We start from the raw sequence: 14,254 nt of genomic DNA on the forward strand, positions 1-14,254 counted from the left end.
CTATTCATCTCATAATAGTGCTGTGAGTAACTCGTCATTGTTCTTCCTTTTGAAAACTTCTGTTTTATCTGCGTCTTCTGTTGCCGAAACGACTCGGATTTATTTACATTTCTGCAGTGCTCTCTATTGAGTTCCCTATTTCTTTCAAACCTACTAACTTCGTTGAAAGACTTTCTTAGATCTGTATCTTCCCTAGCAGATCACAAGCCTTAAAAACCTTTTCGGCGCCTTCTTTTAAAAACAGATCTTCGGGAACGCACCGTTGTAAACAGTTATTTGGGTTTTTATCATCTTTAAAGTTGATCTGCATTTATTTAAATAAAATTCACCTCCATTCACGATGTACTTTAAAACCCATGAGTAGATCTATGTTTGCAGCGTTTGGATCTACACTTTGTTGGAAGATGTACTTTAAAACACACGAGTAGATCTATGTTTCCAGTGTTTGGATCTAGACCTTGTTGAAATATTTTTCTCCAAAAACTCTTTTTCCTTGAAAATCTTTAAGTATACATTGGGATTTACGTATTTCCTCATTAAATTAACTTTGCTAACCAAACCAAGGCGTATTCTGTTTCTTCAATGATGCTTCGTTTTTACAGAGATCCTAAGATGGAAAAAACAAAGGATGTGGGAAAGCCAAGGTATCGTCAAAAGAAACACCAAGGAAGACCCCAATTATGATATGTAGTAAACAAAAGAGAGAAAAGCTCAAAACAGACGACAAAAACACAGGACGGAGCAGAAAGCATGATGCCGTTGGATGCAGGCGTGATAGCCGCATCAGCGTTGAAAGCAGCAGAAACCAAAGCAGGGGGCTTCTAAAGCAGCATCTACGACCAGAGACAACGAACAACGGGAAGGGTTGGCTGAATCAGTGATACAACAACCCCTCTACGGGGTGCCACCCACCAACGAGCTGAATCAACCGATGCTAGACAAACAACCTCTTCTGATAGCAGGCCATCCACCCGACTCCACCTTCTGACCCACCGTTCCCCTAATACAGACTGTTGATGAAGATCACATTGTAGCTGCCGGTGGACAGATGCAAGTGGGAACCCCGAACCATGGATCGAACTATTCAATCCAGATGATGGCAGAACTCGAAGAGTTGAAGAAAAACCAGAAGGTGTATGCCGACGCAGTGGCCCTTCTAGCACAAGAGAATCAACAACCCAAGGATACGATCGCTCAAAGCGCTCAATTAAGGGACTTGCACGACGAAGCTAACTCCAAAGCACCGCCGCGTAACCAGTACTGAAGAATAGTAGTGGCCAATGTCAATAATCCTGAGCCATTAGATCGAAGGGCTGCCAGAGTAAATCGATTATCCGACCCGTACTACATCCACGATGACTCATATTATTTCGATAGTGGAGACCAAATATCAGGACGATCCACAATAAAAAACAATCACCAGTGGGCGATGGAGGACCTTCGTGATGAGATGATGGCTGAAATCAAGTTGTTAAAAGCTATACAATGAGACTAGAGGAAGTGATGAGAGAATCTAACACCACGCCGCTGACTCACCACCTGGCCAAAGCGCTTATCCCTCAAAAGTGTCTCTTCCCAGCGTTCGAATGTTACGATGGATCCAGCGATCCTGCAACTCATATTCGGTACTACGATCGCATTTTATCCTGATGGGATCAAAAAGATGCAGTCCTCTGCAGATATTTTTCTTCAAGTCTAAAAGGATCGGCACTATCTTGTTTCGACAACCTACCGCCCAACTCCATCGATTCCTACAACCAGCTCACTGAGAAATTCTTAGGGACGTACATGTACAACAAGGCTGTCAATACCGAAATGAACAAGCTCTTCTCGTTAGCAATTGCTTACAAAGAAACAATCAGGGAATATACCGAAAAATGGCACAAAATCTGTGAAGCCATAGGGAACGTAGACCCAGTGGTCAGCATCAACTGTTACAAATGGGGATTAGATAGGATGATCCCGCTGTTCGTCGAGATCCATGGAAGTGTGCCCACAACTGAAGGAGATCTTCGAGTCATCATCGAAAAACACGCTAGATTGGAAGAGATTCGGTGAGAAAATCCTAGGGCCCAAACACAGATATCTCATCGGACTAACTCAGCGGAACAAGCCAGCGGATCCAAAAGGGATAATTCAGCGGAACGCCCCAACGAAGATAGAAGAGAACGAAGGGATGATCGTCGGCGTGACGACCGAAAATTCGAAGACCAAGTCTTTACGAAGCTCAACACCAACTACACTCGCATCCTAAGGGAGATTAAGTATCGAGAGAACTTAGAGTGGCCTTGGTCCAAAGGAAAGCAACCACCACGGTCCGAGAATTCTAGAGACTACTGTGAGTACCACTGCTTCAACGGGAATCAGACTGAAAAGTGCAAGAACCTCAAAATAATGATCCAGAAACTGATTGACGCTGGTGACCTCAAACAGTACGTTTAGAAGGCAGAAACCGATGATAGGGCGAAACGAAGCAAGCAAGTCCAGCGACCTGAGGAAAACCGAACACTCAATACTATTTCATGATCCGAATCCAGCGGACCCTCTCTGACTGCTCAGATAGGAAAAATATTGAGGAAACAATTCGAGGACTACTGCGAGCTATACAAGATCGACGGAGTCGAATTTGATGAGCACGAAGAATGGATGAACGCACCAATGACATTTGACGCCGAAGATATCGAAGAAGACATGGAGGACCACAACGACCCTCTAGTTCTCACTTTGACAGTACCTGGATGTAACATCAGGAAGATCTTGATTGATGGGGGAAGCTCCGTCAATGTTTTTTTCAATGATACGTTCAAACCAGTGGAGCTAAATGACGAGCAGCTGATGTCTTCGTACTACACCATATACGGATTCAATGGGGCCCCAACGAAGCCTTTGGGATACATTGTGTTGCAAGTGAACGCGGGACCAATGAAGGTTGATACAAGATTCAGTGTAGTGGACGCTCCTTCTCCTTATAATGCCATCATCGGACAAATATGGGTACATAAGCTCAAAGGAGTAGCAGCAACGTGTCACCAATATCTTAGATTCCCAACACCCGAAGGGGTAATGGAAATCAAATGGGACCAGGTCACCGCCCGAGAATGCCAGGATCTGCAAACAGCTCAATAATGAGAAAGACCAACAGTGGAAGTCCCGAAGAAGCAAAAACAATGAGGCCTCCAAGGACAAAACAATTGACCTTTATCTTGAAAAAATCTCTGGAAGAAGCCTACCGAAGGAAAGCCTCGTTCTAAACACCGAAGCAGGTACGTCAGTAGCTAAGGGGGCTGAAGAGTCTAGCAAATAGCAATTAAAGAATGTCCCTCTCCTAGGGGAAGCGAAGCCTACATTCACATCTTTGGAACCCACGAAGGAGATCAATATAGGGACCGGAGAAAACCCGAAGATGATAAAGATATGAACCTTAATGGATGAAGAAAGTGAGAGAGCCCTAATCAAGTTACTTATTGAGTACGCGGACGTCTTTGCATGAAAATTAGGTGACATGCCAGGAATTGATCCAAAGATAATCCAACACGAGCTTCGCATAAAGCCGGGAACTCTCCCCTTCAGGCAGAAAGTATGGAAGGTAGCACCGGAGTATTACCAAGCAATCGAGAAGGAGCTCCGCAAGCTGTTAGAAGAAAGATTCATCAAGGAAGTAAAATATCCAACATGGATTTTGAACATGGTCATCGTACCAAAAAAGAATGGGGAGTAAGGATATGCATCGACTTCACCAACCTCAATAAAGCGTGTCCGAAGGATAGTTACCCACTCCCGAGAATTGACCAATTGGTAGAAGCCATTGAAGTATACGATGAATTGTCATTTATGGACGGGTACTCCGGTTACAACCAAGTGGCCCTGGCAGAAGAAGATCAACAACACACGGCGTTCTACACCCCGCATGGCCTCTATTGTTAAACACGGATGCCCTTCGGGTTGAGAAACGCAGGGGCAACATACCAGAGGATGGTCGATGCTATCTTCAAGCCATGGATAGGGAATACTTTAGAAGTCTATGTCGATGATATGCTCGTCAAGAGTAAGTTGCACAAAGACCAAAATCAAGATTTGAGAGATATCTTCGAATCTATGAGAAATCACAGCATGAAAGTCAACCCAGAGAAGTGTACATTCGGCGTCACATCAGGAAAGTTCCTTGGATATCTGGTAACGAATAGGGGCATTGAAGTTGATCCCACTAAAATCCAGGACATTGTGGAAATGGCGTCCCCAAAGAACCTGAAAGAAGCCCAAAAACTCAACGGATCCATGGCAGCACTATGAAGATTCATCGCCAGATCATCGGAAAAATGCAAACACTTATTCAACATCCTCAAGAAAGGAAGTAAGTTTGCATGGACCGTAGAGTGCAAAGAAGCCTTCCAGAAGATAAAAGAGTACCTGGACACGATCCCGATCCTCCAGAAGCCTGATCCCAATGAGGTGATAGCGTTGTATATAGCAGCGACCGAAGATATAGTCAGCGGGGTCTTGGTCAAAACCAATACGAAGGTGGGGCAACTAATCTACTACGTCAGCAAGATTCTCAACCCGGCGGAAAGAAACTACACAAAGATTGAGCAACTCATACTAGCATTATTATGGGAAACCCAAAACTGAAAACCTATTTCTTGACTCATCATGTTCGGGTCCCATGTAAAGCACCGTTGGAAGCTGTCCTCAAAAGCGCTGGGAAAGTAGGAAGGATAGAAAAATGGAACACTCATCTTGATCAATTCAACATTATCCACGAGATCCAAACTGCCCAAAAGTCACAAGTTCTGGCGGACTTTTTGGCAGACTTACCTCTAGACAACGACGAAGAGGTGCAGGACATACCAGAAGCATAAGAAGACGGAAAAGATCCAGTTGATGTACTCGAGCCCTCGAGCCAAAGAAGATGGGAAGTCTTCGTGGATGGATCAATGAATAGAGAAGGCGCAGGTATTGGCATCGTAATCACTACCCCTACCGAAGATAGAATCGTGCAAGCATTAAGATTAGAATTCAAGGAGCATACAAACAACATCGTGGAATACGAAGCCGTAGTACATGCCCTTCGATTAATAATAGAAATGGGAATAACCGAGGTACGCCTAATGATCGGATTTTAGATAGTGGTAAATAAGGTTGTCGTTCACTCGGACTTGATGAGATTGTTTTTAAGAATTAATAAACTAAAATAAAAGAAAAATATATATAAAATATTGTCACAAGATGAGGAGAGGTGTTGGGACTCAGGATTCCGCTGAACTCATAACAAAAGGTTCAAATATTAATTCTTTTAATAATTATAGATCAACAAATAAAAACATGGACTCTTATTTTTGCCAAGGTAGATTCTCAAAATATCAATTGTAAATCCTAAGCATGGGACATCAAAACAATTAAGCAAGCATGACCCATCAAATGAAATGACAACTAATTAATCAAAATCATAATTCAATTTTAATTAGTGCAAAAGTCATAAAAAGAATTAATTATAATTACCCACGTATGACATTCGGATTCCTCCGTCGTCCCAGTGTTGGGGTCTTGCTTCTCATGATGAAAACACACTCAAAAAGATGACTCATAGCTCAAATGGTGTTTTTATTGGAAAAATAGTAGAAAACAGAGATTTGCAATGGTATAAGGGTGTTGCAAAATGAACTGTTACAAATAACGATAAAGGGAAAGTGCCACTGTCACTGTAGCAATTAACGCTCTGTATGTGTCGTTGTCACCGTTGATGAACGACTGTTCTTTGGCGTCTTATGTTCTTCGTTCTCTCCTTCAATGGCAGCAGCAGAGACAAGCTCTGCAACTTCCTATTCTACGCTTTGTTTCCTCCCTACGCTGGGGAATATCTTCTTTCCTTTCTTGCCTTTTCACGCGTTAATCTTCCTACAGCACGTTCCAAATATTCATGTTCACGCCTCATATGTAGTCTATCACACTTCCATCTCGCGCCATGCACAGAAGAATGCGTACAATCCCGTCAATATCTTCTCTTAACCACTTTCCCTGTTTTGTATAATCCACGTACACAGCCATCTTCTTTCAAATCTGAAATAGATATCGGCTCTGTTTACGTGTAACAGGGCCATACCAACCCATTTGAGTGACTGAATCACTCCATAAGTCTCCAAGATCAAAAACAGCAACTCTCGGGTTTCCTTAAGCAAAACCCGTAACTCCCTGATTCACTCAAACTCGATGATTTAGCCAATTCTGATCAATTCCGGTAACCTTACCACGCCTGCAAGACTGAAAAAAGTATTCCCAAACAATTACATACATTGAGTCTCACTGCATCGCACAAAAACTCCAACCCTATTTCTGCCACAATTTTCCCGCCAAAACTTGAAATTCAAAATGAAGAAGATGAAGTGCCCTGATCCAAAATATGGGCGCCTTTAGCAGCTGGGGCACCTGGGGGATCCCTTATCCAATATGAAGGTGCTTTTAGTACTTTTCCGGGGGTGCCCCAAGCCGAATTTTCCAAAAATGTTTATTCCCAAAAATACCTACAAACACATAAAACACCATAATAAGTACGAAATCGAGTACTAACAATACGGAACATTGAGGACAAATTAGACACATAAATGCGTCTATCAAATACCCCCAAACTTATTATTTGCTAGTCCTCGAGCAAAACTAATCTAGAAAATAAAAACCTAACTCACTAGGTGGCCCTAGCGACCGAGTTAATCTCGGGAGGGTTTACCAGAGGTGTACCCAAAAAACCATTACTTCTAATTGGTCAAAAATATCCAAAGAGTTATGAGGACATACATATTCTCAACCTATCTCCAAGTAACTAGAATGCCAGAGAAATTAAAGGTGCCATCTCTAAAGTTGAACAAAGAATAGGGGAGACACATCCGCAATACTTCTAGATAAAGAGATATCCGATGCGTAGCTAAATAAACATTGTAAGCTGCGTCCGCTTTACAGCTGGATAAGATTAGGATAGAGATAAAGATGAGAGGAACATCTGCTACACAGTTGAACTAATTACGTGTGATGAGTTGAACCAGTGCTAGAAAGATCTTGTGCCAGACGGAAAGCGGACTAACAAAGCAACCAATATGCATCTCTCTTCGACTCTCTCATAGTGCTCAGTAGAAACAACGTCTTCTTCGGCTTCAACTGTTGATGATAAACTATCGAACCTCATAGAACCCTGACAATTAACTCTTCTCCTTAATTTCTTGCTTGAATCTTCCTTGTAGATTTCTACTTTCCTATGGCCTTATTGAACAAAAAGCTAATTATATAACAAAAAGAACGTAACGATGACTTTTTTTTCATTTTTTTTCATTTTTTTTTAGAAAACACACTTAATAACAAAACAAAAATTTACATGGCCATTAGAGAAGGACTTTAGAATTTGGATCTTCGCAACTTGTAATGTCTTGGTATCATGAATTTCAACAACTTATATCGTTTGATTTTCTTTGCTCTTGTAACTAAGTCTTCAACTTTGATTTTTGAATTATTCTTTTCTATTGTTGCTTCTAAACCTTAAACGTCTTCAACTTTCTTCATAGATTTTAGTGTTGCTCTGTTTGTTGAGGATGATAATAAGTTTCTACTGAGAGAGAGTCGTAATCCAATAACTAAGACTACATTGTGAGGTTGCTTTGTCTTTCTGGCATTTCCTTCTAGCCTAATTTCCTTTCCATCATGGATGGTTAGGTCCATCATGATTAACCTCTAAAAGGAACAAGTTCTCTCCTGAATTTCAAAGATCTCAATGTCTTTTTCTCTAATGTCTTAATAGAATGTTATCCCTAGCAATTCCAATTTCTATCTTTTCGGTGAGAAACAGTATGTAAACTTATCTAACTGGATACTATGTGACGCTAGAAGTTTCTCCCTTACCCCCAAACTTAAATCTAACATTGTCCTCAATTTTCTAAAGATAAAATTAAAAACATGAACAAGGAGAAACTATTACCACTTGAGGGAAAAGAAATAAGGAATAATATTACCGTGTCGCATGAAAATGGGTTACCTCCCAAGAAGTGCTAAGTTTAAAGTCTTCATCCAGACACTGGAAGAATTAGTCACCTTGTAGAATCATATAGTAGTAGCCGGAATAACTGTGGGTCATCTGGATCAAAAAGTGTTACCCACAAGAAGAGGAAACTGCAACAGACCAAAAAGATATCGAACATACCCTTGCTTAAGACAACTACATCTAGTTGTGGTTCAGGTTCAGGCTCTATAAAAGGGTCTAAATAAAAAGTTTTCATCAGTTGGATTTCCTCAAAGGAATTCTGAAGATCAGGCTGAAGAGTATGGAAATACTCAACTAAGAACTTAGAAGTGCATAACAAAAGACTGAATAATTGGGGATCCTCTAAGTCAATCAGATTTGACTCACACAGCTGACCATAATGAAAGAGGTGGTCTTCCTTAATAAAATGTGTCGACCCTATTCTCCTAAAGTAATTAGGTTTAGTCTCAAAACTTAATAACCGACACATTTGAAAATCATATGTTCCCACAATTGGAAGAAAAATTTTTGGTGGGAAAACAAAGTCAATCTTGGTATCATAGCTTGGGTTAACCACATCAACCAGAAGATGGGTTTCTAACAACTGAGCTCTCTTATGGACACAACTAGGTTCAGGAAAAAGTGTATGAAGATAATCTTATAAGATGGTTGAGGCACAAATTTCAAGTCCCAAGTGAGGGATCTTTGTAAGAGCTAAAGGTATGGCACAAGGAGAATGATGATCACCCCCAAACTTAGATTTTTGGGTATCTCTAGATAGACTAGCTAAAATTTCCATAATTTCTAGATCGTTGGAATCCTGAAAATAGTCAATTGCTTCTTCTAGGTTATACTCAAGTGACGCATCCTCACTCATATTTAATAGCTCTACGAGTTCATTTTCTTCGTCTAAGACCATTGTTTCTAAATCTCTAGACTCTAAAACGGTATTCTCAGAATTCACTCGTTCCTCTAAACCATTATCAACTTCGTAATAAAAAGGAAATACTACATCATATAAAGAAGTGGTATCTCTAATCAAATCCTCGTCCTTTTGAATAGGTAAATAATCATTAAAATTGTCGGGATTTGAACCAGAGATAACACTATCATCATAAAGTTCATTTAGAGTAACAAATTCCTTATCACTAGACCTACATATTTCAAATTCTTCATCAACACTATCCACATCATAATCATCATTATAATAACATGGAAATTATCGAACCTCATCTAGACAAGTAGTGTTACCAATTCTAACCTCTTCATCTTCTTTATTATAAAAATTATCCTCATTTTCACGGGTGAGATAGGAAAGAATGTATTGGCAATCAAGAGTAATTCGATCATCTTTTTCTTCCCTCTCTAATTCAAGCCTACGTGTTGACTCAACAAACTCATGTGTTGACTCGGTTAACTTACATGTTGACTCAGCTAACTTCCTGAGGTTATCTTCTAAAGAAGTTTCACTTATTTTTACCGTTCTTTCGTCCATAACTAAGTTATTTGTGTCCGCTAACTTATGTGTCGACTCAAGTAACTTACGCGTTGACTCGAGTATCTTACGTGCTTCATCTAGAGGAGAGGAATCGTATGACCGGTAGGCATGTGTATACTAATTGGGCTCACCATGGTATGACCCATAACCTTCAAAAGTTTGGCGTTCCCAACGACTATTCACACTATGGTCATAAAAAGAATAATTTTCATGTTGCTCAGTCGAATAATCATTGTATTGGTTATACCAGTTTGACATCCTAACTGCAGGGGAATTCTAAACAAGCACAAAGAAGGATGACTCGACCACAACAAGCCTATTTTATCTAGCAAACAAAAAGCATGATGGCTCCCTTATATTGTTTCTAGACCAACTTCTATTCTTTTGAAAAGGAATTCGTTACAATCTGAGCAAACCTCTCTGGAATCAATCCGAGTTAAATTAAGTTGAATAGAGACGAGGGAAGCTGCGTGGAGCTTTGATACCCAAGGCCTCACCGGCGTTACAAGGTGGCGTATTCAACTCATAGAAACCATCATGAACTTCAAAGTATGCTCAAAAGAGTAACCAATATTTTTCGAACGACTTTCCTGTTAAGCTCGTTACCCTATAGGTCCCGTTCTAGTCAAAATTTTAGGCTTAGGTTCGCGTTTGGTTTTGTTTTCCTATGGAGGGCAAGAAGAGAACGATGATGAAATCCGAACCCTTATCTTAATTTTTTCAGGCCTTGCCCTTTACTAGAAATTAAACCGTATTCAGACCTCAACATATATGCATACAAAATCATCCAGTAAACCTGCTGACATGGGATTCGCGGGTGTTTAGAATTCTTACCTCCCGTTCCATATGGGAGATGAACCGTTGAAGTCGACTCGGTCCACCGACTCCGATGTCAGTGTACGAACCCGAGGGTCCGAGACAGTATCGTAACTGTCGTCCTTCCCTGTGCAGTTTCTATTTAAACCAACCCTTCCTTAGGGTTTTCAAAATAAAGTCCAATTTTCAATGTCCGGAAAAAAATGTCCAAAAAAAAAAAAGATTACAAAAATAAAACCCTATTTACAGTTTCTAAAAAAAATAAAAAAATATCTATATACAAAAATCTTCTTCTTCACTCCTTTTGCATTCCTCTTTTCTTTCCTTCTTTGGCTTCGCTTTTTTTCCAGCACTTTGTCCCTTTTTCTTTAGCTCAGTTCCAAATCTGAAAACAAACAAGAAATACCAAAAGGCGTAAAAAAGAACAAAAATAATAAAAATAAAAATAAACCTAAAAACAAATCTATACACAAGTCCGCGTCGGCGGCGCCAAAAATTGATCGGATTTTAGATAGTGGTAAATAAGGTTGTCGTTCACTCGGACTTGATGAGATTGTTTTTAAGAATTAATAAACTAAAATAAAAGAAAAATATATATAAAATATTGTCACAAGATGAGGAGAGGTGCTGGGACTCAGGATTCCGCCGAACTCATAACAAAAGGTTCAAATATTAATTCTTTTAACAATTATAGCTTAACAAATAAAAACATGGACTCTTATTTTTGCCAAGGTAGATTCTCAAAATATCAATTGTAAATCCTAAGCATGGGACATCAAAGAAACTAAGCAAGCATGACCCATCAAATGAAATGACAACTAATTAATCAAAATCATAATTCAATTTTAATTAGTGCAAAAGTCATATAAAGAATTAATTATAATTACCCACGTATGACATTCGGCTTCCTCCGTCGTCCCAGTGTTGGGGTCTAGCTTCTCATGATGAAAACACACTCAAAAAGATGACTCATAGCTCAAATGGTGTTTTTATTGGAAAAATAGTAGAAAACAGAGATTTGCAATGGTATTAGGGTGTTGCAAAACGAACTGTTACAAAGAACGATAAAGGGAAAGTGCCACTGTCACTGTAGCAATTAACGCTCTGTATCTGTCGTTGTCACTGTTGATAAACGACTGTTCTTTGGCGTCTTATGTTCTTCGTTCTCTCCTTCAATGGCAGCAGCAGAGACAAGCTCTGCAACTTCCTATTCTACGCTCTTTTTCCTCCCTAAATCTCCATCTCCCGTCGGTGACACCCCAAGATGTTATTTATACACAACAGGTGAAGACAATTCTCCGTAATAACTCACAGTGATCTCCATTTTACGCGGCAGTGAAGAGGATTATTCTCTGGAATATCTTCTTTCCTTTCTTGCCTTTTCACGCGTTAATCTTCTTACAGCATGTTCCAAATCTTCATGTTCACGCCTCAGATGTAGTCTATCACACTTCCATCTCACGCCATGCACAGAAGAATGCGTACAATCCCGTGAATATCTTCTCTTAACCACTTTCCCTGTTTTATATAATCCACGTACACAACCGTCTTCTTTCAAATCTGAAATAGATACCGGCCCTTTTTACGTGTATCAGGCCCATACCAACCCATTTGAGTGATTGAATCACTCCATAAGTCTCCAAGATCAAAAAAAGCAACTCTCGGGTTTCCTTAAGCAAAACCTGTAACTCCCTGATTCACTCAAACTCGATGATTTAGCCAGTTCTGATCAATTCCGGCAACCTTACCACGCCTGTGAGACTGAAACAAGTCTTCCCAAACAATTACATCCATTGAGTCTCACTGCATCGCACAAAAACTCCAACCCTAATTTTTCCACAATTTTCCCGCCAAAACTTGAAATTCAAAATGAAGAAGATGAAGTGCCCTGATCCAAAATATGGGCGCCTTTAGCAGCTGGGGCGCCTGGGGGTGCTCTTATCCAATCTAAAGGTGCTTTTAGTACTTTTCCGAGGGGTGCCCCGAGCAACTGTTCGAGCCGAATTTTCTAAAAATGTTTATTTCCCAAAAATACCTACAAACACATAAAATACCATAATAAGTACGAAATCGAGTACTAACAATACGGAACATTTAGGACAAATTAGACACATAAATGCGTCTATCACCTAACAAGTGATTCACAATTGGTCATTCGGCAGATCGAGCTGGAATACAATGTCTATGATGAGACCCTATCAGCATATATGGCTCTGGTCCAGACCCTAGCATCACAAATACCCAACATCAAGTTCCGACATCTATGCAGAAGAGACCTCAGACATGCTGATGCCCTAGCATACATATCATCTATGCTAAGGGATGAAAGTGTCAAGGCCATCAAGATAACAAAAGTATATGAGCCTTCGATCGCTCCACAACAATCCTTCGTTACCAATCGTGAAGACGATGCAGGGGAGGATATTGCCGACGACAACGTAGGGGAAGATATCCACGATGATTTTGTCGAAGACGATATCTTATCAAGAGCAAACGAAGACGGAGACTTCAGCAACGAGGAGGACTGGAGAACTGAAATCCATATGTTCCTTGAAGAAGGAACGCTATCTGCGGACCTGAATCAAGCTCGAAAGATACAGTCAAAAGCGGGAAGATACGATCTTCGTGACGGAATTCTTTATAAAAAGTCTTTCCTCGGACCTTTATTACGTTATTTATCTAGGGAAGAGGGCCACCATATTCTGAAGGACATCCACTATGGGGACGCATGCAACCACAGTGGAATGAGGTCACTAGCCGAGAAAGCTAAAATGCAAGGGTATTACTGGCCAATGATGATACGAGACGCATCCAGGATGTCTAGAAGATGCGAAGAATGTCAGTGTTTTTCTAAAAGAATCCATGCCCCGTCAATGAAGCTAAAATCCGTAGATATCCCCTGGCCATTTTCAAAATGGGGGGTAGATATTGTTGGACCCTGATCGAAGGGTCAGGGAAAAGGCGATTCTTGATTGTATCCACGGATTACTTTAGAAAGTGAGTAGAGGCCAAGGCTCTGGACAGGATCATAGACGTAGATGTATTCACGTTAACCTTTCAAAACATCATTTGCAGGTTCGGCATTCCCGCAGAAATTGTCTCCGAAAATGGTAAGAAGCTGCAAGGAAATAATATAGATATGTTCTTCGATACTTTCAAGATCAGAAAGAATAAATCGACTCCTACCTACCCCCAAAGTAATGTCCAGGCCGAAGCCACGAACAATACTCTGGGCCTTATCCTCAAGAAATCATTAGATGAACACAAGGGTCGGTGGTGTGAACAGCTGCATAATGTGCTATGGGCATATCAAACCAAACGAAGATCCGCCACCGGTGAATCACCATTCTTCCTCACTTATGGAGCCGAAGATGTGATTTCGACAGAAATCATCATGCCAACCATGAAGACAGAAGCTTGGGAGAAGAACCTAACAGCGGAATGATGTTGGAAAGACTCGATGACTTAGAAGAACGAAGGGAGACAGCAGTACAAATAATGGAGAACTACCAACGAAGATTAGCTAGAGAATACAACAAGAAAGTTAAGCTTAGGAATTTCGTAGAAGGAAGTATTTGCTAAGAACTATACTGCAATATCAACGAGAAAAAAAGTGGGGCAAGTTAGCACATACTTGGGGTGGGACATTTATCATACATGACATCACGGGGAGCGGATCCTACTACCTGCGTAATCTGAAAGGAGAAGTCCTCATGCACCTTTGGAATGAAAAATACCTCACGCAATACTACCCATGAAGCAATGCAGTTCTGCGCCTGCATGAAGAGTACCAGAAGAAGAAGAAGCTGGCATACCCGCTTGACATGTTTCTATCTCTGGTCGAGGAGTAGCAGACCTCATCATATAAATCAAACAAATATTTTGCAAAAATTCTATTGTGGAAATTAATTATATACGATCTCTCATGACTCCCCTATCAGCGT

The 14,254-nt window shown here is 40.5% G+C and overlaps 1 protein-coding gene across 1 annotated transcript; it reads left to right on the forward strand.

Annotated features, from left to right (window-relative positions):
* Positions 1–12,517: 12,517 nt before the first annotated feature.
* LOC113351681 lies at positions 12,518–13,755 on the forward strand. The gene is made up of 2 exons (XM_026595623.1): positions 12,518–13,089; positions 13,386–13,755. Exons 1-2 carry the CDS (start codon positions 12,518–12,520, stop codon positions 13,753–13,755), a joined length of 942 nt encoding a protein of 313 aa, XP_026451408.1.
* The last annotated feature ends 499 nt before the right edge of the window (positions 13,756–14,254 follow it).

The sequence above is a fragment of the Papaver somniferum genome, chromosome 2, assembly GCF_003573695.1.
Source record: "Papaver somniferum cultivar HN1 chromosome 2, ASM357369v1, whole genome shotgun sequence".
Classification (NCBI taxonomy): domain Eukaryota; kingdom Viridiplantae; phylum Streptophyta; class Magnoliopsida; order Ranunculales; family Papaveraceae; genus Papaver; species Papaver somniferum.